Here is a 23,559-nt window from a genome sequence, read left to right as displayed (position 1 = left end):
CCCCAGGTCTATGTGCAGCACTTACTGAAAAGGGACAAGGAGCACCTGTGGAAGCTGATCCATGAGGGAGGCGCCCACATCTACGTCTGCGGGTGAGTGAGGGCAGTGGAAGGGGGGGCCCTGCCTGCCTGTCTGGGGGCCCCTGGCCCAGCCCCCAGTGTCACCTCCTTCCTGCCCCCAGGGATGCTCGGAACATGGCGAGGGATGTGCAGAACACGTTCTACGACATCGTGGCCGAGCTGGGGACCATGGAGCATGCCCAGGCTGTGGACTACATCAAGAAGCTGATGACCAAGGGCCGCTACTCGCTGGACGTGTGGAGCTAGGAGTGACCCAGCCCAGTCTTGCTCTACCCTCTCACTCTATAGACTCGCCTGCCCATGTAATCACTTTCCTTACCCCCTTCTGCTGGTCTCCCGGGCAGTTCCTGCTGGGCCTTGCCACCAGAGGCAGGCCCAGTGACAGACTGTTCTGGGCCCACGATGTGCCCTCCAGAGCCCCCCAGCCCCAGGGCACGTGGCCAGGGGTGACCGGGCCCGCACTTTGTGAACACCTCAGGCCCAGTGGCTATACAAAAGGGGCTCCTCTCTCAGCTGAGCTGGGGCCTGCCCCTTCCACGTGATTTTCAATGAGTGTAAATAATTTTAAATAACTTCTGGCCCTTAGAATAAAGTTCTGTTTTCTGTATTTGCGTTGAGTGGATCTGGGGCCTCCACCTGGGTTTAGTTAGACCTACGCAGAGAGACCAACAGCTCTGGAGCCCCAAGAACCCAGGGTGGCACAGAGAGCCACCGAGCCCCTGCCATATGGAGAACACACCTGGAGCCACCACTGTGCCTCTCCCTTTATTGAGGCCGCTGGCCCCAGCTCCCCGCAGGGCTGGGGCCCAGGTCTTCCTCTCCAGCATAACGTTAGGGGCCCACAGAGCCCACAAAATCCAGGGGAGAGCAGAAGAGACCCTCCCGGATGAGGGAAGCCCCCCCACTCCCTCAACATATGGGGTACAGAAGCCCTTCCGGGCCGGGGTGCCATAGGGAGCCGAGCCTGCAGGCAGGGGAAGGCCCAGCCTCATTCTTTCTTGTTCCCGTGCCGCTGACTGTGGAATTTCTGGTGCACAACCCGCAGGGTGGTGAAGAAATTGCCGAGGAAGAGGAGGAGGAAGGGGAGGCCGCACATGAGCACCTAGGGGAGGAATCTCGGTTAGGACAGGGGCCGGGCCATGGCCCCCCCTCCCCCCCCCCAGCGCCTTTTCCAGGGGCCCTGGCTCACCTGCCACTCCTTGCACTCAGGGTCCCGGGCCAGGCTGAACAACGTCAGCGCGTTAAAAAGCTGCCAGAACTGGGAGAGAGGGGAGTTTACACAGTAGAATGCAGTTGCTACTCAAGCCAGAGCAGGGGATGGACAGCCACGTGGACGGGGACATGCACAGAAACTTACCTGTCCAAAGAAAAGAAAGGGCAGCAAGAAGGTGAGGCCCCGCCACATCCAGGACTGGAAGCCCTCTGCAGGGAAGGAGGGACAGAGCAGAGAACAACCAAGGACAGATGTCACCTGACCCGGGTCGAGAGGAGAGGACTCCGCCTTCCCAGCAGCCTTGTCAGGATCCTAGAGGGCGGCCATGCCGACTCACCCACAGTGAGGTCCATGGTGTGCCTCTCGCCCAGGGCCCGCAGGCGGTACAGACAGCCGCTCTGGTAGTAATACTGCAGGAACTGCACAAAACCTGGGGAGAGCGGCGTCAGGACTGGGCTGGAGCCCAGAGTCCTCTCCCTAGCCCTCCCTGCCGACGAGTGCTGAGCCGACCAGGGACCCCGAGACACTCACTCTGGTACATGGAGAAGGACAGGAACTGGTTCCGGAACTTCTGATACATGAGGCCATCAGGCCTAAGGCAGAAGGAAGAGGAAGGTGGAGAGCTTGGGGGGCGCCATCTCTGTGTCCCGCCCCGGGGCCCTGGGAGCCAAGCTGGGCCACTCACCATGTCAACATGACTCCTGACAGGAACGTAGACACGTAATGATGGAAAACCCACCAGCCTTTGATCCTGTATCAGGAAGCCACTGTCACTCCTGTCCCCTCAGCCCCCAGGATTGGTGCTCGGGGACAAGGATGGGGCTGAGATGGGAAGAAAGCAGTACCCCCAGTTCCTCCTCCTCAGAGGGCCACGGCATCCCCGCAACTTTCTCGGGTAGCTCCAGTGCCCCCACCCACCTCAGGAGCCAGGGTCAGCCCCGCCCTCACCCACCGGGAGCCGTTGTTGATGAGGATGCTCTCTCGGATGGTCAGGGTGCAGTAATACCAGACCAGAAGGAAGTTGAAGGTAGCGTCTGTCACCCTGGGGAGGGGTACAGAGCGTTGGTGCCAGAGCTGGAGAGGGCGCAGGGTCCAGCCCCAAGCAGTGGGACACCCACCTGGAGTTGAGGAGGAAGCGGCAGGTGAAGGAGATGAGGATGAGGATGATGGTGAGGTAGAGCTTGAACTTCTCGTACTCGTCTTTGTAGGCGAACCTGGGGTGGGCACACGCTCATGGGACAGTCTGAAGTGCTGGTGGCGCCCACCCTCGCCTCCGCCCAAGGAGAGAGGCTCCTGCTCTGGACACACTTCTGTGGGTGGCATGGAACCAGCACGGGGGAGCAGTCCCTGAACCCCAAGGCTTAGCCAGGGAAGCTGGGGCAGAATGGAAAGGACCCGGGAGAGCAGGGTTGAGACCCAGCCCACTACAAATTACTTAGCCTGCTTGCTCAGGAGGGTCACGTTGACGTTGCCCAGAACCAGGCTCAGGTACAACCTATTGGGGGGAGGTGGAGGGGAGAGACCAGGTGAGGAGAGGCTCTGACTGAGAGGGAAGCCAAAGGACACAGAGCCCGCCAGGTGGGCCAGGCCTGGCCAAGATCCGGGTCACCACCCCACCCAGCCTTCCCATGGCCTTGGCTTTGAGTTCTGACCTTGGGGATGTACAGACCAACTGCATGGGAAACACTGATGCCCGGCCTTTCTCCCTGCCTGCTCCCAAATCCTGCTCCAGGGCACACTGACCTCCCCTCCCTCCCTCCTCTGCCCCCAAGCTCCCCCACCTCAGGGCCTCAAGGGCAGCCTGGCTCTCCCCCCACCCCTCGGAAGCTGTGCCCACATCTCAGATCGCCTGGGCAGTGGACTCAACGCCCCTGTGCATGATCACCATCTATCACCTACCCTACAGTTCCTGCCACTTCGAGCACCCTCAGCCCTGAGTTCACTGCAGCAACCCACGTCCGCAGCCACCCCAGGACCTCCTCCCAACCCAGAATGGCCTCCTCAGAAGCTGGTTGTATTCTGACCCCAAGCGCCCACCTGCCAGGACCATTCCACCACTTGGACCCTCCCCTCCCTGAGGCTTCCAGGCCCTCCTGACTGCTCTCCTTTCCTGAGCCAGCTGAGTCCCCACACCCTCCTTCACATGTCAACCACTTTCTTGCCAACCCCGTGACTCCCAGCTCCTTGCACTGCCATCACACCCACCAACAAAGCTCATCTCTTCCTTCTCTGCCAGGGAAACTCTGAGAGGTGACCCGAAAGTCAGCCATGTACAGGCAGCTGCACCCACACAGGGGCTCTTGTTCACACTCAAGCCACATGGACCAGCTCAGAGTGGTTAGGGGACTTGCCCAAGGGTGCAAAGGGACTCGGGCACGGCGGGACTCCAACCAGGTTGCCAGGCTGCCTCTCCCCATCGCCGCTAGCTCCCTATCCCATTCCCAGCGATGGCCTCATCCAACCCTCTCCTGCAAACCCTCCATCCCGTGTCCCTCCAGCAGCCAACATCTCCCCGCCTGCCGCCTCCCATCCCAAAGAGGAAGGGCCTGGCCCAGCCCAGCCCATCTCCCCAGGGACTTCCCTCCATCGCTTAGCACCCCTTTCCTGGGTCTCTCCCCTCTGCTGGCCCCACCTCTCAGCAGTAGAGATGCCCAAGTCTTTCCTGTGTGCAAACAAACCTAAACACACACCTACACATGCCCCGAAACCCTCGTGCCAAGTTTTAGTGACCAGTTTCTAGTTACTAGTTTCTGCTTCCACTCACAGCCAAGTTTCTGAAGAGTGGCCTAAACTTGGCTGCCTGCTCGGCTCTCCTGTCATCCCCAACATCCACTTCCACCAACACCATCCTGGGTCAGCCCAACTTCCAGTGAAACATTTCCCCTTCCTTATGACATTCGACCCCGCTGGGCCGTCTGATCTGAGGCCACTGACCACGCCTTCTTTCCTTGCCTTGTGGGACATGCTCTCTCCCTGTTGCACTCTCCCACTGCCTGCAGTCTCTGCTGGATGTTTTTCGCTCAGCCTAGGGTCCTGCCCTGTCCCCTACCCATCCTCCTGGGTGACTAGGGCTGATCTAAGTGCATATCTGACCTGTCACTGTCCCCCGCCTACCGGGCTGAGGCAAACTCTGCAGCCTGGCTCCCCCTGTGGTCTTACTGTGACCTCTCACCTCCCATGCTGAGCTCTGGCCATCACCTTCCTGTGTCTGCCCCGCTCACCCCTTTATTCTTTACACTTGGCTCAGGCACCACTCACTCCAGGAGGCTCTCTCTGACCTCCTGGGCTGGGTTAGGGGCCTCACTGGGCTCCCCCATTCCCCGTATACCCCCACAAAGCACTCATCGTGGCGAGCCATCACTGTCGCTCGGGCTGTCTCCCCTGACATGGGGCTGTGCCCGAGTGCTCAGCCAGAGTGGGTCCAGGGAGCTTTGCTGACTGAACAACCAAGCAGAGGAAGACAGGGCTTCAGGCCTCTCTCCCAGGAGTGGCTGTGAACTGAGCTTGGGCGAGGGGTCTCACCCATTCTTCTTGGGCAAATAGGCCTCCATGTCGAAGAAGAGACCTTGGCGCTCCTTGATCTGGTTCTCCAGCTCCTGGGCGGCCTCCTCAGCCCCCGACGGGAGGGAAGATTTGCATCTGCAGGTGGGGCCAGAAGCCTGAGTCAGAGCAGGAGACACCAGGTATCACACCTGACACGGGTGGGGCAGGAGGGCAAACGGGAGAAGCCATGCCCAGGTTCGCTCCAGGAGTCAGCACCAGCCGTCCACCCCACCAGACCAGCCAGCTACTCCCAGCCCAAGGCTAGGGCGGTATGCGGGAGCTTGAGGGGGGGGTCCTAACTTCTTCAGGAGGAGGACCAGCTCCTGGAGCCGTTTCTTCTGTCGAGTGATGGAGCCGGTACAGCTGTTCTGCAGCTTGGTCAGCTCCTCCAGCTTCAGGCGGTACAGCCGGTGGGTCTCCTGGGGACCGGGTTGGGGGAAGGCTTGGGCTGACTGTGAAGCCCCTGAGCCAGAGCCTGCTGGGCAGGAACGCCCCCAGGGCTCCTTGAGAGGGTCTGAGCAGGAAAGGAGGCAGCCAGCTGTGCCAGCCCAGGGACCTCCCTGAGGGTGCTCTCTCCCCAAGGCAGGCAAGGAGATAGGGTTCTTCTTGCAAGCCCAGAAGCCCCCGCGGCACCCCTCTCCCAGAAACAGGCTAGTTCCCTGAAGGTTTTCTCAGCCTCAACCCATCTACTAGTTGTTCCTCTGCTCTCTCCCTACCCTGAGTCTGGACTCCAGGCCCACAGGTCCACCTTCTGGACCAGGCAGGCTGCCTGAAGCCACCCCTGCCCTCTCAGACCCTCCTGCCCAGCCAGCCTGCAAGAGCGGGGGGCAGTTGAATGTATCCAAGATGCCCTCTGCTCCAGCACTCCCAGAATCTTGCTTCCAGCTTAAAGGTCATCAGGCTTCCGCCCTTGGACTTCCTGCTATAAGGCTAGCCCCTCTACCCCTCCCCCAGCACCTTTGGCCTAAGGCTTCCCAGAGCACTTTGCCCTGGTGGGTGAATCTCGAGAAGCAGCCTGGAGATTGGGCAAGGGGCGGTGTGAGGAAGATGAGGCAGGGGCCGAGGCCAGGACAGTGGTGGCCAGGTGGGGAGACTTGGTCTGCTCTGCCCAGGACTCTGGGCAGCAGCGCTAACCGCAGCAGGCGTGGCCAGGCCAGGGGGCAGCTGGGCTTCAATGCGGACAGGAAGGGACTGGCACCAGACCAGGAGAGGCAAGCCCTGATCAAGTGCCCAGCTGGCCTGGGCTCTACCTTGTCTGGGTCTTGTTTCTCATGCCCAGGAAGAGCCACCACACCCCCTCAGAACCCAGCTTGTGCCACCTCTGCCCACCCAAGCCACCACCATCTCCTGTCGCCGGGGGCCAGCAGCTTCCTCCTCCCTGGCCTTCCCCCAGAACAGCACAGTGGCCCATACGAGTGAGGTGCAGACAATCCTCCCGTGGCTCCCCACTGGCCTCAGAGAGACCCCAGTCCCGGCCAGGCCCCTGAGGTTCCTGCAGAGTCTGGCCAGCCCACTTCGCCCCTCCTTCTCTGTGCAGCAGCCACATGGTCCTGTCTTCGTGGGCGCTGTCCTTCATCCTGGACCGGCCAGGCCCGGCCCCCATCCAGGCCGGGACTTCACCTCACCACCACTTCCCCTGGCCGCACTGAGCCCAGACCGCTGCCCGAGGGCGGGGACGCGCTGCTCGCGGCTCCGGCCGGTCGGCGCCCACGGCACGCCGGCTGAGCGACCGCCCCAAGACTGGGCCGGGCCAGCTCTGACTCCGGCGGCCGCTCTCCAAGGCCCCGGCTAGAGGCCCGAGTCCGCCTGGCGCAGTGGGGTCCCGCCGGGGTCGCGGCGGCCGCGCGGCAGAAGGGCGCCGCGACCGGACACTCATCTGGGGCCGAGAAGAGGGTCCAGCCGGCGACACCGGGACCCGGGGCCTCGCCGCCCTCGGGAACGACGCCAGGGTCCCCGACCCCTGACCCCGAGCTCCCCGCTGCCTGACCTGGGGCTGCCCGACCCTTGACCTCGAGCCAGACAGACGAAGCTGGAGACCAATGGGCGCCCGCATTGGCGCTCACCTGGATGCTCTGGAAGTCCTGCTGAAGCTCCTCCCAGTCCCGCAGGCAGTCGCCCAGCGGGCCCGGGGGCGGGGGCTGCATGGCTGCCGGGCCACGCGCCGGACAAGCCGCGACTGGAGGACAGCGCCGCAACCTCCGCGGTCCGAGGAGCCCCCGCCTCCGCCGCCACCCCCGCCCGCTTCCGGGCTCGCGCCGCCGCGACCACCAATAGGAAAAGGCCTCGAGCCGCGAACGCGCTGGTCCCGCCCTCCGCCTGAGCCAATCAGCGCCCGGGGCGGCCCCGGGGCGGGGCCACGTGTGCCTAAGGCCGCTAGCCTCTCTACTCCCCGCCCCGCTACTCCCCGCCCGGGCTGGGGCGGTGGCGGCCCATCTCTCGGCTGCACGGGTCGCGCCAACCCCTTGGTGCAGCTGGCGGTGCCCTTGCCCGTCAGGCTGGAAGTAAACCAAGGCCCAGGGAGGTGACACCTGCCTCAAACACTTTCGCCCTTGGGAAGCGGCGCCTCTGCGGGGACGGGATTACGAGCCTCTTCTCTCGCCTGGATTTTTATAGCAGCCACCTTACTGTCTCTCTGCCTCAGGCTCACCGCTACTGTCCCTTCACACAGCCACCAGACGGCCCTTCCTAAAACAGAAGACTAATCCCCACCATGTCCCTGCCCAAAACTTTCCAACGGCTCTGCCCTGCCTACCAGGAGCTCCCTAACCGACAGCCGTTGCTCTGCAGCCATCCCTAGGCTCTGTCCCAGCTCAGACCCCGAATAAAGCCCGTGCTGCCTGAAAAGCCCTTACCCCTCTGGCAAAAACCCACTCCTTGAGGACTTGGGCTTCCGTTTGAGGCGGGCAGGGGATGAGGCAAGGCTGTGGGCTTGTGCCAGGAGCCTCTCAGAGCCGTGGAGCCTGGGGCCAGGGCCTAGGCTGGGGCTGGGGGTTCTCCACTCATGGGCGAGTACTGTGACACCCCCTATGGACCAGCACAAGGTGGGAACCCCTGGAGCTCCCCCCAAGCAGCCTCCAAGTCATGGGGGCACATGGGGCAGCTGCTCTGGCAGCCTTCCAGAGGCAGCCTCAGGAGTGCAGTGGGCGGGGTGAGTGCAATGCAGTGGGGGTGGTCCAGAATGCCCCAGGGATGGGGGCAGTCACTGAGTCCGAGCAGACTGCACCTGCTGTGTGGTGTGAAGGAGGAGCCTGGGAAGAACCACTGCAGGAGGCTGACATGAGGTTCCGGGCAGCAGAGGCCTTCTCCTTCCACAGCAACCTGGTTACTGCCTTTGGCCCACTATACACAACATGCCCCCAACCAAGGTTCTTCAGGACCCATAGCTGGGCCACAGAGAAGATCAGTAGAGATCCTTGATGTCTGTGACCAAGTCTCCAAGGACGATCTTCTCCCACTCCAACAGCTGAGTCACCAAGCCCTGATTTGGACACATGTTGTTTTGGCACTTCTTGACATAGGCCCAGGACCTCTGTGAATGCAAGAAAAGAAAGCAGACTTCAGGATTGCACCTGGGCCCTTTCCACCTCCATCAGAGCCAGCTCAGGAAGGACAGGAGGCACTCATCCAGGGGCCAGCAACGTGGCTTAAGGGCCGGACACAGAAACAGCAGCAGCTTGGGATTAATACATTAGGGCAAGGAGTCTTCAGAGCTGGCTCTGCCTTGGGCAAGTCCCTCTATACCTCTGCTTCTCAATGTGGACACAGAAGTCCTTCTTGTTTCAGATGGTTCCTGTGAAGACTGAGGCAGCGTGTGTGAACCCTCGCAAGGCAGGAAAGCGGCTTGCCCAAGCCTGACACGCAGTGCAGCCTCAGCAAAGGTTTGTGTTGTGAGTGGGTAAATTAATGGAAAGAGGAAGAGAACCACAGGCAAATTCTCTGAAGAAGGAAAATCAAAGCTCCCTTCTTTCAGGCATCCAGCCTAAAATGCAGGAAGGGTTGTTACATGAAGGAAGGTGACAGGCTGGTCTCCATCTGGATTGAGGACAGAGGAAAAAGGAAAAGGCAAACGTGGTGTCTCAACAAACTAGGAATCGAAGGAAACGACCTCAAAATAATAAAGGTCATATATGAAAGCATATAACATCATACTCAGTGTGAAAGTCTGAAAGCTTTCCCTCTAAGATCAGGAACAAGGCAAAGATGCTCGCTTTTACCACTTCTATTCAACACTGTATTAGAAGTCCTAACTCGAGCAATTAGGCAAAAAAAGAAAGAAAGAAAAGGCATCCAAATTGGAAAGGAAGTAGTAAAATGATCTCTGTTTGCCGATGGCATGATCTTATAAGTAGAAAACCTTAAAGATAGACCAAAAAGACCTATTGTTATTAGTTAGAACTAATAAAGGAATTCAGCAAAGCTGCAAGATACAAAATCAGTCAAAATCCATTGCATATCTGTACACTAACAATGAACAATCTGAAAAGGAAATTAAGAAAATCCCATTTACAACAGCATCAAAATGAATAAAATACTTAGGAATAAACTTATCCATGGAGGCAGAAGACTTGTACCCTGAAAACTACAAAATGTTGCTGAAAGAAATTAAAGAAGACATAAATAAGAGGAACGTCCCATGGACACGGATTGGAAGACAATATTGTTAAGATGTCAATACCACCCAAAGTGAACTATCGATTTGATGCAATCTCTATCAAAATCCTAACAGCATTTCTGCAGAACTAGAAAAACCCGTCCTAAAATTCATATGGAATCTCAAGGGATCCCCTAATAGCCAAAACAATCTTGAAAAAAGAAGAACAAAGTTGGAATTCTCACACTTCCCAATTTCAAGCCTTTGAAGTTATTACAAACCTATAGTAATCAAAATGGTACAGTACTGACATAAAGACAGACATTTAAACCAATGGAATAGAACAGAAAGCCCAGAAATAAATCCTCACATATCTGGTCAAATGGTTTCAACGAGGGTGCCAAAACATTCAATGGAGAAAGGACAGTGTTTTCAACAAATGGTACTGGGAAACTGGATATCCACATGCAAAACAGCGAAGTTGGATCCTTACCTTATACCATGTACAAAATTAACTCAAAAGGATTGAAGATCTAAGCGTAAGAGCTAAGACTATAAAACTCTTAGAATAAAACATAAGGGAAAAGCTTCATGACATTGAATTTGGCAATGATTTCTTGCATAAGTCACCAAAAGCACAAGCAATAAAAGAAAAAATAGACAAATTGAACTATATCAAAATTAAAAACTTCTGTGCACCAAAAGACACAATCAGGGGCCGGTCCCGTGGCCAAGTGGTTAAGTTTGTGCCCTCTGCTTCAGCGGCTCGGGGTTTTGCCAGTTTGGATCCCGGGCATGGACATGGCACCACTCATCAGGCCATGCTGAGGTGGCATCCCACATCGCACAACAAGAGGCACTCACAACTGGAATATACAACTATGTACTGGGGGGCTTTGAGGAGAAGAAGAAGAAAAAATAAAAGAAGCTTGGCAACAGATGTAACAGATGTTAGCTCAGGTGTCAATCTTCAAAAGAGAAAAAGATACAATCAACAGAGTAAAAAGGCAAGCCACAGAATGGGAGGAAACATTTGTAAATCATATATCTGATTTATATCCAGATATATATCCAGGTGTTAATATGAATAATATATAAGGAACTCCTAAAGCTCAACAACAAAAAACAAACAACTCAATTAAAAAATGGGCAAAGGACTTGAACAGACATTTCTCCAAAGAAGATATACAAATTGCCAATAAGCTCATAAAAATATTTGCTCAACATCACTAATCATTAGGGAAATTCAAATTAAAACTACACAAAGATACCACCTCACCCCCATTAGGATGGTTACCATCAAATAAACAGAAAACAAGAAGCACTGGCAAGGATGTAGAGAAAGTGGAACTCTTGTGCACTGTTGGTGGGAATATAAAATGGTACAGCCACTGTGGAAAACAGCATGGAGATTCCTCAAAAAATTAAAAATAGAATTACTGTATGACCCAACAATTCCACTTCTGGGTATATACCCAAATGAATTGAAAGCAGGGTCTCAAAGAGACGTTTATACATCCATATTCATAGCGGCGTTGTTCACAGTAGCTAAAACATGGAAGCGACCTAAGTATCCATCAATGGATGAATGGATAAGCAAAATGTTGTATATATATATATATATATATATATATATATATATATACAAGGGAGTATTATTCAGCCTTAACAAGGAAGGAAATTCTGACATGTGCTGCAACATGAATGAACCCTGAGGGCATTATGTAAGGTGAAATAAGCCAGTCACAAAAGGACAAATGCTGTGTGATCCACCTATATGAGGTACCTAGAAGAGTCAAAATCATAGAGCCAGAAAGCAGAATGGTGGTCGCTGGGGTAGGGGAGAATGGAGATTTATTGTTTAATAGGTACAGGCATTCCTCAGAGATATTGTGGGTTCAGTTCCAGACCACTGAAATAAAGTGAGTATCACAAAAAAGCAAGTCTCATGATTTTTTTTGGTTTCCCAGTGCATATAAAAGTTATGTTTACACTGTATTGTAATCTATTAAGTGTACAATAGCATTATGTCTGAAAACACAATATACATACCTTAATTAAAAAATACTTTATTACTAAAAAATACTAACCATCACCTGAGCCTTCAGCATGTCATAATCTTTTTGCTGGTGGGGGGTCTTGTGAAAACACAGTCTCTGTGAAGCACAATAAAGTGAAGGACAATAAAACGAGGTATACCTGTAGAGGGTTTCAATTCTACAAGATGAAAAGAGTTATGAGGATGGATGGTGGTGACGGCTGCACAACAGCGTGAATGTGTTTAACACCACTCAACTGCACACTTAAAACACGGTTAAGATGGTCCATTTTATGTTAGGTGTATTTTAACACAATAAAAAAGAGAGGGAGAGAAAAACTACAATGAGATACCACTTCATAGCCATTAGGATGGCTACTATTAAACAAACAGAAAATAAGGGGCTAGCCCTGTGGCCAAATGCTTAAAGTTCCACATGCTCCACTTCGGCAGCCCAGGTTCATGGGTTCAGATCCCCAGGCATGAACCTGTTCCACTCATTAGCCAGGCTGTGGAGGCACCCCACATACAAAATGGAGGAAGAGTGGCACAGATGTTAGCTCAGGGATAATGTTCCTCAAGCCAAAAAAAGAGGAAGACTGGCAACAGATGTCAGCTCAGAGCAAATCTTCCTTACCAAAAAAAAAAAAAAAAAAGAACAAGTGTTGCACAACAAGTGTAGGCACAATTTGGAAACTTATGCGCTGTCGGTAGGAATGTTAAATGGTGCAGCTGTGATGGAAAACAGTATAGTGGTTCCACAGAAAAGTAAAAATAGAATTACCATATGATCCAGCAATTCCACTCCGGGTATGGACCCAAAACAATTAAAAGCAGGTGCCTAGTGGGGCTTGTATTCATGGTTCAACAGGACAGTAGCAAACAAAGTAACAGTTCTTAACTGTCTATTACCCCAAGGCTCAGTGCAGAAGGAGCAAACAGAAACTTCCATTTTCCAGTCTTCCCCTGAAAGACGTATATTTGCCCACTTTAAAAGCTGCTGCTTGAGGGTCTGGCGTCCAAGCAGGCTGAATCAAGGTACAGACTGAGATTCTCTCCTCTGGGACAGTGACAAGTTTTGGCACACCCTCAACTACCAGGAGCCACTAAGTACAAAGTAGGCTGCTTGCACAACCAAAAAGGTTTGAGAGACAACCAAGAACTAGGGAAGGGCTAAACAATAAGGTTCATCTCCAGGCCACTCCTTCAAGACTGAGAGGTGGCTGTCTTATCTAATGTATAGAAACCAATAGAGAGAGTCAAAGAAAATGAAGAAACAAAGGAATATGTTCCAAACAAAAGAACAAGATAAAACCTCATGGGGCCAGCCCCGTGGCACAGTGGTTAAGTGTGCACGTTATGCTTCGGCAGCCCAGGGTTCGTCAGTTCAGATCCCAGGTGCGGACATGGCACCACTTGGTAAGCCATGCTGTGGTAGGCATCCCACATATAAACTGGAGGAAGAGGGGCACGGATGTTAGCTCAGGGCCAGTCTTCCTCAGCAAAAAGAGGAGGACTGGCAGAAGTTAGCTCAGGGCTAATCTTCCTCAAATAAATAAATAGTTAATTAATTTTTTTAAAAAAAGATAAAACCTCAGAAAAACATCTTGATGAAATAGAGATACATGATTTACCTGATAAAGAGTTCAAAATAACGTCATAAAGATGCTCATTGGGGTCAGGAGAATAATGCATGAACAAAGTAACAATTTCAACTAAGAGACAGAAAATATAAGAAAGTACCAAACAAAAATTACAGAACTGAAGAATACAATAACTGAACTAAAAAAAATACAATAGAAGGATTCAACAGCAGACTAGATGAAGTGGAAGAAAAGATTAGTGAACTCAAAGACAGGGCAGTGGGACTCATCCAATCAGCAGAAAAAGAAAGCGAAAAAGAGTGAAGATAGGGGCCAGCCCCATGGCCTAGTGGTTAGGCTTGGCATGCTTCACTTTGGCAGCCCAGGTTCAGTTCCTGGGCACAGATGTACACCACTTGTCAGCGGCCATGCTGTGGCAGCAACCCACAGACAAAATAGAGGAAGACTGGCACAGATGTTAGCTCAGGGCAAATCTTCCTCAGCAAAAAGAAAAGAAAAGAAAAAGAGTGAAGATAGCTTAAAGGACTTATGGGACAACATCAAGAGGATCAATATTCACAGTACAGGGATCCCAGAAGAAGAAGATAGAAAGAAAGGGGCATGAAACTTATTTCAAGAAATAAAGGCTGAAAATTTCCCTAACCTGGGGAAGGAAACAGATATCTAGATCCAGAAAGATCCAGGAAGTTTCAAACAAGATGAACCCAAAGAGATATACACCAAGACATATTGTAATTAAATTGTCAAAAGTTAATGACAAGGAGAGACTCTTAAAAGCAGCAAGAGAAAAACAACTTGTTACATACAAGGGAACCCCCATATGACCATCAGCAAATTTTCAGCAGAAACTTTGCAGGCCTGAAGGAACTGGCACAGTATATTAAAAAAATTGATAACCGAGAATACTCCACCTAGAAAAGTTGTCCTTCAGAATTGAAGAAGAGCTAAAGAGTTTTCCAGACAAGCAAAAGCTGAAGGAGTTCCTCAGCACCAGACTGGCATTACAAGAAATTTTAAAGGGATTTCTTTAAGCTGAAATGAAAGGGCACTAATTAGTAACAGGAAAACATATGAAAGTATAAATCTCACTGGTAAAGGTAAATATATAGTAAAATTCAGAATACTGGTGGGTTAATCACTTATATATCTAGTATGAAGATTGAAAGACACAAATACTAAAAATATCTATAACTACAATAATTTGTTAATGGATACACAAGATAAAAAGATATAAAATGTGAAATCAAAACCATAAAATGGTGGGAGGAGTAAAAATGTAAAGCTTCAGAATGCACTTGAACTTAAGTTGTTAGCAACTTAAAACAGCCTATTATAAATATAAGTTGTTTTATGTAAGCCTCATGGTAACCACATAGCAAAAACCTATAGTAAATATACAAAAGAGAAAGAGAAAGGAATCTAAGCACACCAATATAGAAAATCATCAAATCACAAAGGAAGAGAGCAAGAGAGGAAGAAAAGAACAAAGGAATTACAAAACAGCCAGAAAAACAATCAACAAAATGGCATTAAGTCTATACTAGTCAATAATTACCTTAAATGTAAAGGAACTAAATTCTTCAATCAAAAGACATAGAGTGGCTAAATGCTTAAAAAAGGAAGATCCATTCATATACTATCTAAAAGACTCACTTCAGATGTAAAAATACACACAGACTGAAAGTGAAAGGATGGAAAAAGATATTCCATGCAAATGGAAACTAAAAGCTGGCTGAGGTAGCTTTACCTACATCAAACAAAAGAGACTTTGAGACAGAGACAAAGAAGGTCATTATATAATGACAAACAGGTCAATCCAACAAGAGGACATTACACTGGAGCATCTAAAGATATAAGGCAAATATTAACAGACCTAAATGGAGAAATAGACAGCAATACGACAATAGTAGGAGACTTTACTACCCCGACTTTCATCAATAGATAGATCATCCAGACAGAAAATCAATAAGGAAACTTCGGACATAAACTACATGTTAAGCCAGATGGCCTTAACAGATGTTTACAGAATATTCCAGCCAATAGCAGCAGAATACACATTCTTCTTTTTTTTTTTTTTTTTTTAAAGATTGGCACCTGGACTAACGACTGTTGCCAATCTTTTTTTTTTTTTTTTTTTCTGCTTTATCTCCCCAACCCTCCCCCGCCGTACATAGTTGTAGATCTTAGTTGCAGGTCCTTCTACTTGTGGGATGTGGGACGCTGCCTCAATGTGGCCTGACGAGCGGTGCCATGTCCGTGCCCAGGATTCGAACCCTGGGCCACGGCAGCGGAGCATGCGAACTTAACCACTCAGCCACGGAGCTGGCCCCTACACATTCTTCTTAAGTGCACATGGAACATTCTCCAGGATAGATCATGTGTTAGGCTATGAAACGAGTCTTATAAATTTAAAAAGATTGACATCATATCAAGCATCTTTTCTGATCACAATGGTATGAAACTAGAAATCAATTACAAGAAGAAAATTGGAAAATTTACAAATATGTGGAGATTAAACAACATGCTACTGAACGACCAATGGGTCAAAGAAGAAACCAAAAGAGAAATCAAAAAATATCTTGAGACAAATGAAAATGGAAATACAACATACCAAACTCATGGGATGCAGCAAAGGCAGTACTAAGAGGGAAATTCATAGAAATACACACCTACACCTACATTAAGAAACAAAAAAGATCTCAAATAAGCAATTTAACTGTACAGCTCAAGGATCTAGAAAAAAAACAAACTAAGCCAAAAGTTAATAGAAGGAAGGAAATAACAAAGATCAGAGCAGAAATAAATGAAAGAGAGACTAAAAAGACAATAGAGAAGATCAATGAAAATAAGAGCTGTTTTTTTGAAAAGATAAACAAAATAGACAAATCTTTAGCTAGACTCACCAAAAAGAGAGAGAGAGAGACAGAGAGAGAGAGGGGGGATTCAAACAAATGATATCATAAATGAAAGAGGAGATGCTACAACTATACCAAAGAAATACAAAGGACCATAAGAGATTACTATGAACAACTGTATGCCAACAAATTGTACAACCTAGAAAAAATGGATAAATTCCTAGAAACAGACAACCTACCAAGACTGAGTCAGGAAGAAAGAGAAAATCTGAACAGACCAATTACTAGCAAAGAGAATTAAATCAGTAATCAAAAACTTCCCCCAAAATGAAAGTCCAGACCAGATAGCTTCACTGGTGAATTATACGAGACGTTTAAAGAAGAATTACTATCCATCTTTCTCAAATTCCTCCAATAAAATAGAAGAGGGAACACTCCAAACTTATTCTACAAGGCCAGCATTACCCTGATACCAAAACCAGACAAGGACACTACAAGAAAAGAAAATTACAGGCCAATATCCCCAATGAACATACATGTAAATATCCTCAACAAAATATTAGCAACCCAAATGCAATACATTAAAGTGATCATACACCACAATCAAATGGGATTTATTCCAGGGATTCAAGGATGGTTCAACATCTGCAAATCAATCAATGTGATACAGCACACTAACAAAATGAAGGATAAAAATTATATGATCATCTCAGTAGATGCAGAAAAAGCATTTGACAAAATTCAACATCCATTTACGATAAAAACTCTCAACAAAGTGGGTATAGAAGGAATGTACCTCAAGATAGTAAAGGCCATATATGACAAACCCACAGATAACATCATACTCAATGGTGAAAAGCTGAAAGATTAGGAACAAGACAAGGATGCTCACACTCACCACATTTATTCAACATAGTATTGCAAGCCCTAGACAGAGTAATCAGGCAAGAAAAAGAAATAAAAGGCATCTAAACAGGAAAAGAATAAGTAAAACTACCTCCCTTTGTAGATGACATATATATATATATATAGAAAACCCTAACGACTTCATCAAAAAACTGTTAGAACTAATAAACAAATTCAGTAAAGTTCCAGGATACAAAAATCAGTCATGTTTCTATATACTAATAACAAACTATCAGAGAAATGAAGAAAACAATCCTATTTGCAATTGCATCAAAAAGAATAAAATATTAAGAATAAATTTAACCAAAGTGGTAAAAGACCTGTATACTGAAACTATAAGGCATTGATGAAAGAAACTGAATAAGACACAAATAAATGGAAAGATACTCTCTGTTCATGGATTGGAAGAATTAACATTGTTAAAATGTCCATACAGCCCAAAGCAATCTACAGATTCAATATAATCCCTATCAAAATTCTAACGGCATTTTTCACAGAAATAGAACAAACAATCCTAAAATTTGTATGGAACCACAAAAGACCCCAAATAGCCAACGCGATCTTTGTTCAATCTCCTGAAAGAACAAAGCTGAAAGCATCATGCTCTCTGGTTTCAAACTATATTATAAAGCTATAGTAATCAAAGTTGTGGTATTGGCATAAAAATATACACATAGATCAATGGAACAGAATAGAGGGTACAGAAATAAACCCATGCATATATGGTCAATTGATTTACAACAAAGGAGCCAAGAATATACAATGGGAAAAGGACAGTCTCTTCAATAAATGGAGTTGGGAAAACTGGACAGCCACATGCAAAAGAAAGAAACTGGACCACTATCTTACCCCGTACATAAAAATCAACTCAAAATCGGGGCCAGCCCTGTGGCTGAGTGGTTAAGTTCGTGTGCTCCTCTGCAGGCAGCCCAGTGTTTTGTTGGTTCGAATCCTGGGCGTGGACACGGCACCGCTCCTTGAGCCACGCTGAGGCGGCATCCAACATACCACAACTAGAAGGACTCACAACTAAGAATACACAACTATGTACCTGGGGGCTTTGGGGAGAAAAAGGAAAAAAATAAAATCTTAAAAAAAAAAAAAATCAACTCAAAATGGATTAAAAGCTTGAATGTAATACCTGAAACCATGAAGCTCCCAGAAGAGAACAGGCAGTAAGCTCCCTGACATTGGTCTTGGCGATGATTTTTTGGATTTGACACCAAAAGCAAAGGCAACAAGAACAAAAATAAACAAGTGGGACCACATCAAACTAAAAAGCTTCTGCATAGCAAAAGAAGCCATCGACAAAATGAAAAGGCAACCTACTGCATGGGAGAAAATATTTTTAAATCATATATCTGATAAGGGGTTAATATCCAAAATATAAAGAACTCATACAACTCAACAGCAGAAAAACAAAAAACAATCCAATGAAAAAAAGGGCAGAGGATCTGAATAGACATTTTTCCAAAGAAGATATGCAGATGGCCAACAGGTACACAAAATGGTGCTCAACATTACTAATCGTCAGGGAAACGCAAATCAAAACCACAATGAGATATTACCTCACACCCTGTTAGAATGACTATTATCAGAAAGGTAAGAAATAACAAGCGTTGGAAAGGATGTGGGGGAAAGGGAACCCTTGTACACTGTTGGTGGCAATGTAATTGGGTGCAACCACCATGGAAAACAGTATGGAGGTTCCTCAAAAAATTAAAAATACAGAACTACCATATGATCCAGCAAATCCACTTCTGAGTATTTATTCAAAGGAAATGAAAACACTAACTCAAAAAGATATCTGCATCCCTATGTTCATTGCAGCATTGTTTACAGTAGCCAAGACATGGAAACAACCCCCTGATGGATGCCCACTGATGGATGAATGGGTAAAGAAGATGTGGCAGTATATATATATATATATATATATATATATATATATATATATATAGTGGAATACTATTCAGCCATGAAAAATAAGAAAATCTCGCCATTTGTGACAACATGGATGGATCTTGAGGGCATTATGCCAAGTGAAATAAATCAGAGAAAAATAAATACCATATGATCTCACTTATATGTGGAATCTAAAACAAAAAACAACCCTGAACTCATCCACACAGAGTACACAGTGATGGTTGTCAGAGGTGGGGCTGGGGGGTGAGTGAAAAGGGTGAAGGCAGTTAAAAGATACAAGCTTTCAGTTACAAAATAAATAAGTTCTAGGGTTGTAATGTACGGCATGGTGACTATAGTTAATAATACTGTATTGTATATTTTTTTTTTTTTTTTGAGGAAGATTAGTCCTGAGCTAACTACCGCCAATCCTCCTCTTTTTGCTGAGGCAAGGAAGGCTTCTCCCCTGCAGGTTTCAGATGGACTGTGGTCCCGCCAACACTTTGATTTTGGACTTCTGGCCTCCAAACTGTGAGACAATAAATTTCTGTTCTTTGGGGCCACCCAGTTTGTGGTACTTTGTTATGGCAGCCCTAGGAAACTAATACAGTGACCAATGTTTTATTTTTTAAATATTCTTAGGAACTCACCAATTTTAAGATTTTTTTTTCAGGAAGATTAGCCCTGAGCTAACTGCTGCCAGTCCTCCTCTTTTTGCTGAGGAAGACTGGCCCTGAGCTAACATCCATGCCCATCTTCCTCTACTTGATACATGGGACGCCTACCACAGCATGGCTTGCCAAGTGGTGCCATGTCCGCACCCAAAATCCAAACCGGCAAACCCTGGGCAGCCGAGCAGCAGAACGTGCAAACTTAACCGCTGTGCCACCGGGCTGGCCCCTGTATTATATATTTGAAAGCTGCTAAGAGAGTAGATCTTAAAAGTTCTCCTCATAAGAAAAAAATGTATAACTATGTGTGGTGATAGATGTTAACATTGTGGTGATCATTTTGCAATATGTACATCTATTTAATCATTATATTGTACACTTGAAACTAATATGTTATATGTCAATTATACATCAATAAAAAATATGTAAAGCAGAAAAAAAAGAATTGAAAGCAGGATCTCAAAGAGATATTTGTACATCCATGTTCACAGCAGCACTAGTCACAATAGACAAAAGGTGGAAGTAATCCAAGTGTCCATCAACAGATAAACAAAGTGTGGTATATACATGGTATGTAGGTATATACAATGGTATGTACCCAACAGAGCATCAATAGATGCGAGGCAAAAACTGTTAGAACTGCAAGGAGAAATAGATGAATCCACTATTATAGTTGGAGACTTCATCACCTCCCTATCAGTAATAGACAGATAGAGTAGGCAGAAAATCAGTAAGGCCATAGCTGAACTCAACAGCATCATTAATTAACTGGATATAATTGACATCTATAGAATATTTCATCCAAGGACAGAATACATATTCTTCTCAAGTTCACCAAGATGAATGTTCATGTAAATCAATCATATAAGCTTCCATCTTAGGAAACTAAAAATAGAAGAGTAAATTAAATTCAAAGTAAGCAGAAGAAAAAATATAGAGCAGAAATCAATGAAATCGAACACAGAAAATCAATAGAGAAAATCAGTGAAAAAAGCTGGTTCTTTGAAAAGACCAATATAATTGATAAGCCTCTAGCCAGGGCTAAGAAAAGAAGAGAGAAGACACAAATTACTAATATCAAAAATGAAAAAGAGGACAACATTACAGATCCCAGGGACACTGAAAAGATAATAAAGGAATACTGTGAACAACTTTATGCCCACACTGAATCTAGATGAAATGGACCAATTCCTTGAAAGACACAATCTGCCAAAACTCACACAAGAACACATAATCTGAATAGGCCTATATCTATTAAAGAAATTGAATCAATAAAAAAATAATCTTCCAAAGCAGAAAGCACCAGGCCCAGATGGGTTCACTGGTGAATTCTACATACAATGGAATATTATTCAGCCTCAAAAAGGAAGGACATTCTGACACATGCTATACCATGGATGAACCTTGAGGACATTATGCTGAGTGAAACAAGCTACTCACAAAAGGACAAATGCTGTGTGATTCCACTTATATGAGGGACCTAGCAAGCCAAATAGAGACAGAAAGTAGAACAGCTGGTGCCAGGGGCTGGGGGAGTGAGAAATGAGGAGTTGTTGTGTAATGGGTACAGAGTTTCAGTTTTGCAAGACGAAAAGAGTTCTGGAGATTGGTTGCACATCCATGTAAATGTACTTTACACTGCTGAATTGTACACTTAAAAATGGCTAAGATGGTAAATTTTATATTACATGCGTTTTGCCAAAGTTTTTTAAAAAATAGAATACAGCAGTGCCAGGGGCAGATCTGTGCAGTGACAAGGTTTACTAAGTCCTGGCCAGATCAGAGCAGGCCCTTGAGGACCGCCACAAACAGCCTCGCACACCCATCCACACACCCCACTTCCAGCCCACCAAGCATCCCCTGGGACGCACAGCAAATGCAGAAGGCAGGAAGGACAGGCCTTATTCTGCCTACTGAGGAAACAGAAAGGCAAAGGGACATGCTCAGGCCGCTCTTGGTAAAGGGCAGCACCCAGCCCGTGGCCTCATTCTTCAGACTGCAAGGCCAGCACTCTCCCTGCCGCCTTAGGTCCTGTTGAAAGCCCAGATTCTCAAGCGGAGCCATCTGGCTTTGGATTCTAGCTCTGCCACTTACAGCTGTGGGGCCCCGGGCAAGTTACCCAGCTTCTATATGCCTCCTGCCAAACGGGGATAATAGCATGTCATGGGGTCATTGTATTCTTACTACATATGGAGTACTCAAAACAGCCTGGCATGTGGGAAGCACTCTGCCAGCATTAGCTATTATAGTGTCTCAAGAGTTAGTTTCTGTTTTTTCCCTGAAGATCTTTAAGGGACAAAGCCACTCCCAGCAGTTTAAAGACACTGAAATTGACCTCTTAAGGGATTGCTGGCTCTGGGATCCCACACAACGTTGTGCCAAAGCTTTGAAAGCCCAGGACAAGGATGGGTCTGGGTGCCAGGTTCTTATCGGCTCTCTCCTCAACCTCCCACCCTTGGCCTTGGTGCCCCCAGGAGCTGAGCTAGGACCATAAACCCCAGGAGGCAGTGTGGAGTTTGGCCCATCAGTGGCCCATACCATGGGCTCTGCTCATCATAGCTGAGCTGACAACAACCATGGACACAGCACTCGCAGTGCGCTGAGGAGGACCCTGAGGACCACACAGACAGTGAGATGCAGGCACGTCTCTGCAGACCCCTGACAGCAGCAGAGCTGAGCCCGGGTCAACCTGAGTCAGTGATCCAGGGTAACCCTTGGCAGCAGGCAAAGCTAACCGCCACACAAGACTCGCTCAGTCTGGAGAGGACCCAACAAGGTCACAGTGGCAGTCCTTCCCACCCACAGTTCCAGGAGCTAGGCCGCTTTTCTGGCTAAGTCATGTAGATGGTATCTCTGGGCAGAGTGGCAGGAACAGGACTTCTCTGCAGATGAGACAAAGATTGCTACTCCAGGAAGGGAGAGTCAAGTTCTGAGAGCAGGGTTGTCTAGACCTCGGGGGCCCAAGGGCCTCTCCACCACTGACCAGGATGACCATACCCAGATGTCCCTTACCCTCACTGCCGGAGCTGTGCATCTCCCTGCAGGGGCCAGTAAAGGTCGGGGTACCCATCGCAGTGGAGGCCAGCCCTCGCTGCTGGGGAACTTAGAGGAGCCGAGTGGGAGAAGGGACTTCCTCTCTTTGCTCTCACCTCGGCCAACTTGAAGCAGCTGAGACCTCTGCTTTTGATGCTGCCAGAGAGAGGGCTGTGATTTGCTTGTCAGGGCCGGGAAACATCACTAAATGTCAGAGTTGGAGGGCTCCAAAGACCTTTTTGTGCCCCAGCCTCCCTGTGAGCAATGAGGAAACCCAGGGCCACAGGAGGGCAGGGGCAAGATGAAGACGGCCAGACTGGCCCCGTTCAAACTCCGGGGGAGCTCAAATCCCAGACACCCCCTCCCCCTGGCCCAGATCCCTACAGGCAGGTGAGCTCGGCCTGGCCCACCTTCCGCTAGCTCTGGGCCTCCTCTGCAAACCAGCTTAACAAGGCAGCGACGGAGAGGCCCCTTCTAGGACAGAGCCCATTCCTGGAGAGGGGGCTGGAGAGGCACCTCTGCAGGAGCGACAGCGCAGCCCCCACCCCCACTCCAGTTTATCAGCAACACCACCTCCTCCCCAGTGCACACCAAATACTCCTCAAGCAGTCAGGGACCCCAGTGCAAGGGCCCCCGACAATTCACCTTGGATGAGGGGAGAGAACAGGGATCAAGGCCCCTGATTCTGCATCCAGACTCTTCTTTTTTTTAATGGTGGTAAAATACACACAACACAAGATTTACCATTTTAACCATTTTACATTTACAGTTCAATAGCATAAAGTACATTCACCATATTGTGCAACCATCACCACCGTCCATCTCCAGAACTTTTTCATCTTCCCAAACTATGACTCCCTATCTTTTAAACAATGACTCTCTATTCCCCCTGCCCCCAGCCCCTTGCATCCACCATCCTACTGTCTACGAATTTGCCTGCTCCAGGTACCTCATACAAGTAGAATCACACAGGATTTGTCTTTCTGCGGGACTGGCTTATTTCACTCAGCGTAATGTCCTCAAGGTTCATCCATGTTGTGGCATGTGTCAGATTTCCTTCCTTTTTAAGGCTGAATAGTATTCCATTGTATGCATATACCATTCATTTATTATCCATTCATCT

General features: G+C 48.2%; 3 protein-coding genes across 38 annotated transcripts in view; 1 reads left to right on the top strand and 2 right to left on the bottom strand.

Moving 5' to 3' along the window:
• POR (cytochrome p450 oxidoreductase) overlaps positions 1-687 on the top strand; it is a 92,178-nt gene extending 91,491 nt beyond the window's left edge. For 16 of the 17 annotated variants that reach the window (XM_070230572.1, XM_070230580.1, XM_070230571.1 and 13 more), the window contains 2 exons: positions 7-92; positions 182-687. In XM_070230572.1, coding sequence (XP_070086673.1) covers positions 7-92; positions 182-326 — 231 coding nt within the window. In that variant the 3' untranslated portion in view covers positions 327-687. 17 annotated transcript variants of the gene reach the window in all.
• Positions 688-832: 145 nt separating this feature from the next.
• TMEM120A (transmembrane protein 120A) lies at positions 833-7,014 on the bottom strand. The gene is made up of 12 exons (NM_001433538.1): positions 6,900-7,014; positions 5,137-5,255; positions 4,816-4,932; positions 2,729-2,788; positions 2,412-2,507; positions 2,246-2,335; positions 1,979-2,044; positions 1,825-1,886; positions 1,631-1,723; positions 1,438-1,502; positions 1,270-1,338; positions 833-1,182 (listed from the first exon to the last, which is right to left on the bottom strand). Exons 1-12 carry the CDS (start codon positions 6,978-6,980, stop codon positions 1,069-1,071), a joined length of 1,032 nt encoding a protein of 343 aa, NP_001420467.1. The 5' UTR covers positions 6,981-7,014; the 3' UTR covers positions 833-1,068.
• Positions 7,015-7,828: 814 nt separating this feature from the next.
• Positions 7,829-23,559, bottom strand: part of STYXL1 (serine/threonine/tyrosine interacting like 1) — a 62,225-nt gene continuing 46,494 nt past the window's right edge. For 12 of the 20 annotated variants that reach the window (XM_070230588.1, XM_070230596.1, XM_070230591.1 and 9 more), the window contains one exon: positions 7,829-8,365. In XM_070230588.1, coding sequence (XP_070086689.1) covers positions 7,965-8,365 — 401 coding nt within the window. In that variant the 3' untranslated portion in view covers positions 7,829-7,964. Of the gene's footprint in view, positions 8,366-23,385; positions 23,558-23,559 lie in introns of all 20 variants that reach the window. The other 8 variants (XM_070230601.1, XM_070230605.1, XM_070230604.1 and 5 more) reach the window with 2 other exon arrangements.

Source organism: Equus caballus, chromosome 13 (genome assembly GCF_041296265.1).
Source record: "Equus caballus isolate H_3958 breed thoroughbred chromosome 13, TB-T2T, whole genome shotgun sequence".
Taxonomy (NCBI): Eukaryota; Metazoa; Chordata; class Mammalia; order Perissodactyla; family Equidae; genus Equus; species Equus caballus.
Note: the sequence above shows the minus strand (reverse complement) of the source record. Positions and strands in the feature narration are given on the sequence as shown.

Coding starts and splice junctions, on each gene's coding strand:
- TMEM120A (NM_001433538.1), bottom strand. CDS start 6,980: ATGCAGCCCCCGCCCCCGGGCCCGCTGGGCGACTGCCTGCGGGACTGG. Junction 2,045..2,245: donor CTCATCAACAACGGCTCCCG/GTGGGTGAGGGC, acceptor TTCCTGATACAG/GATCAAAGGCTGGTGGGTTT. Junction 1,183..1,269: donor CTGAGTGCAAGGAGTGGCAG/GTGAGCCAGGGC, acceptor TTCCTCCCCTAG/GTGCTCATGTGCGGCCTCCC.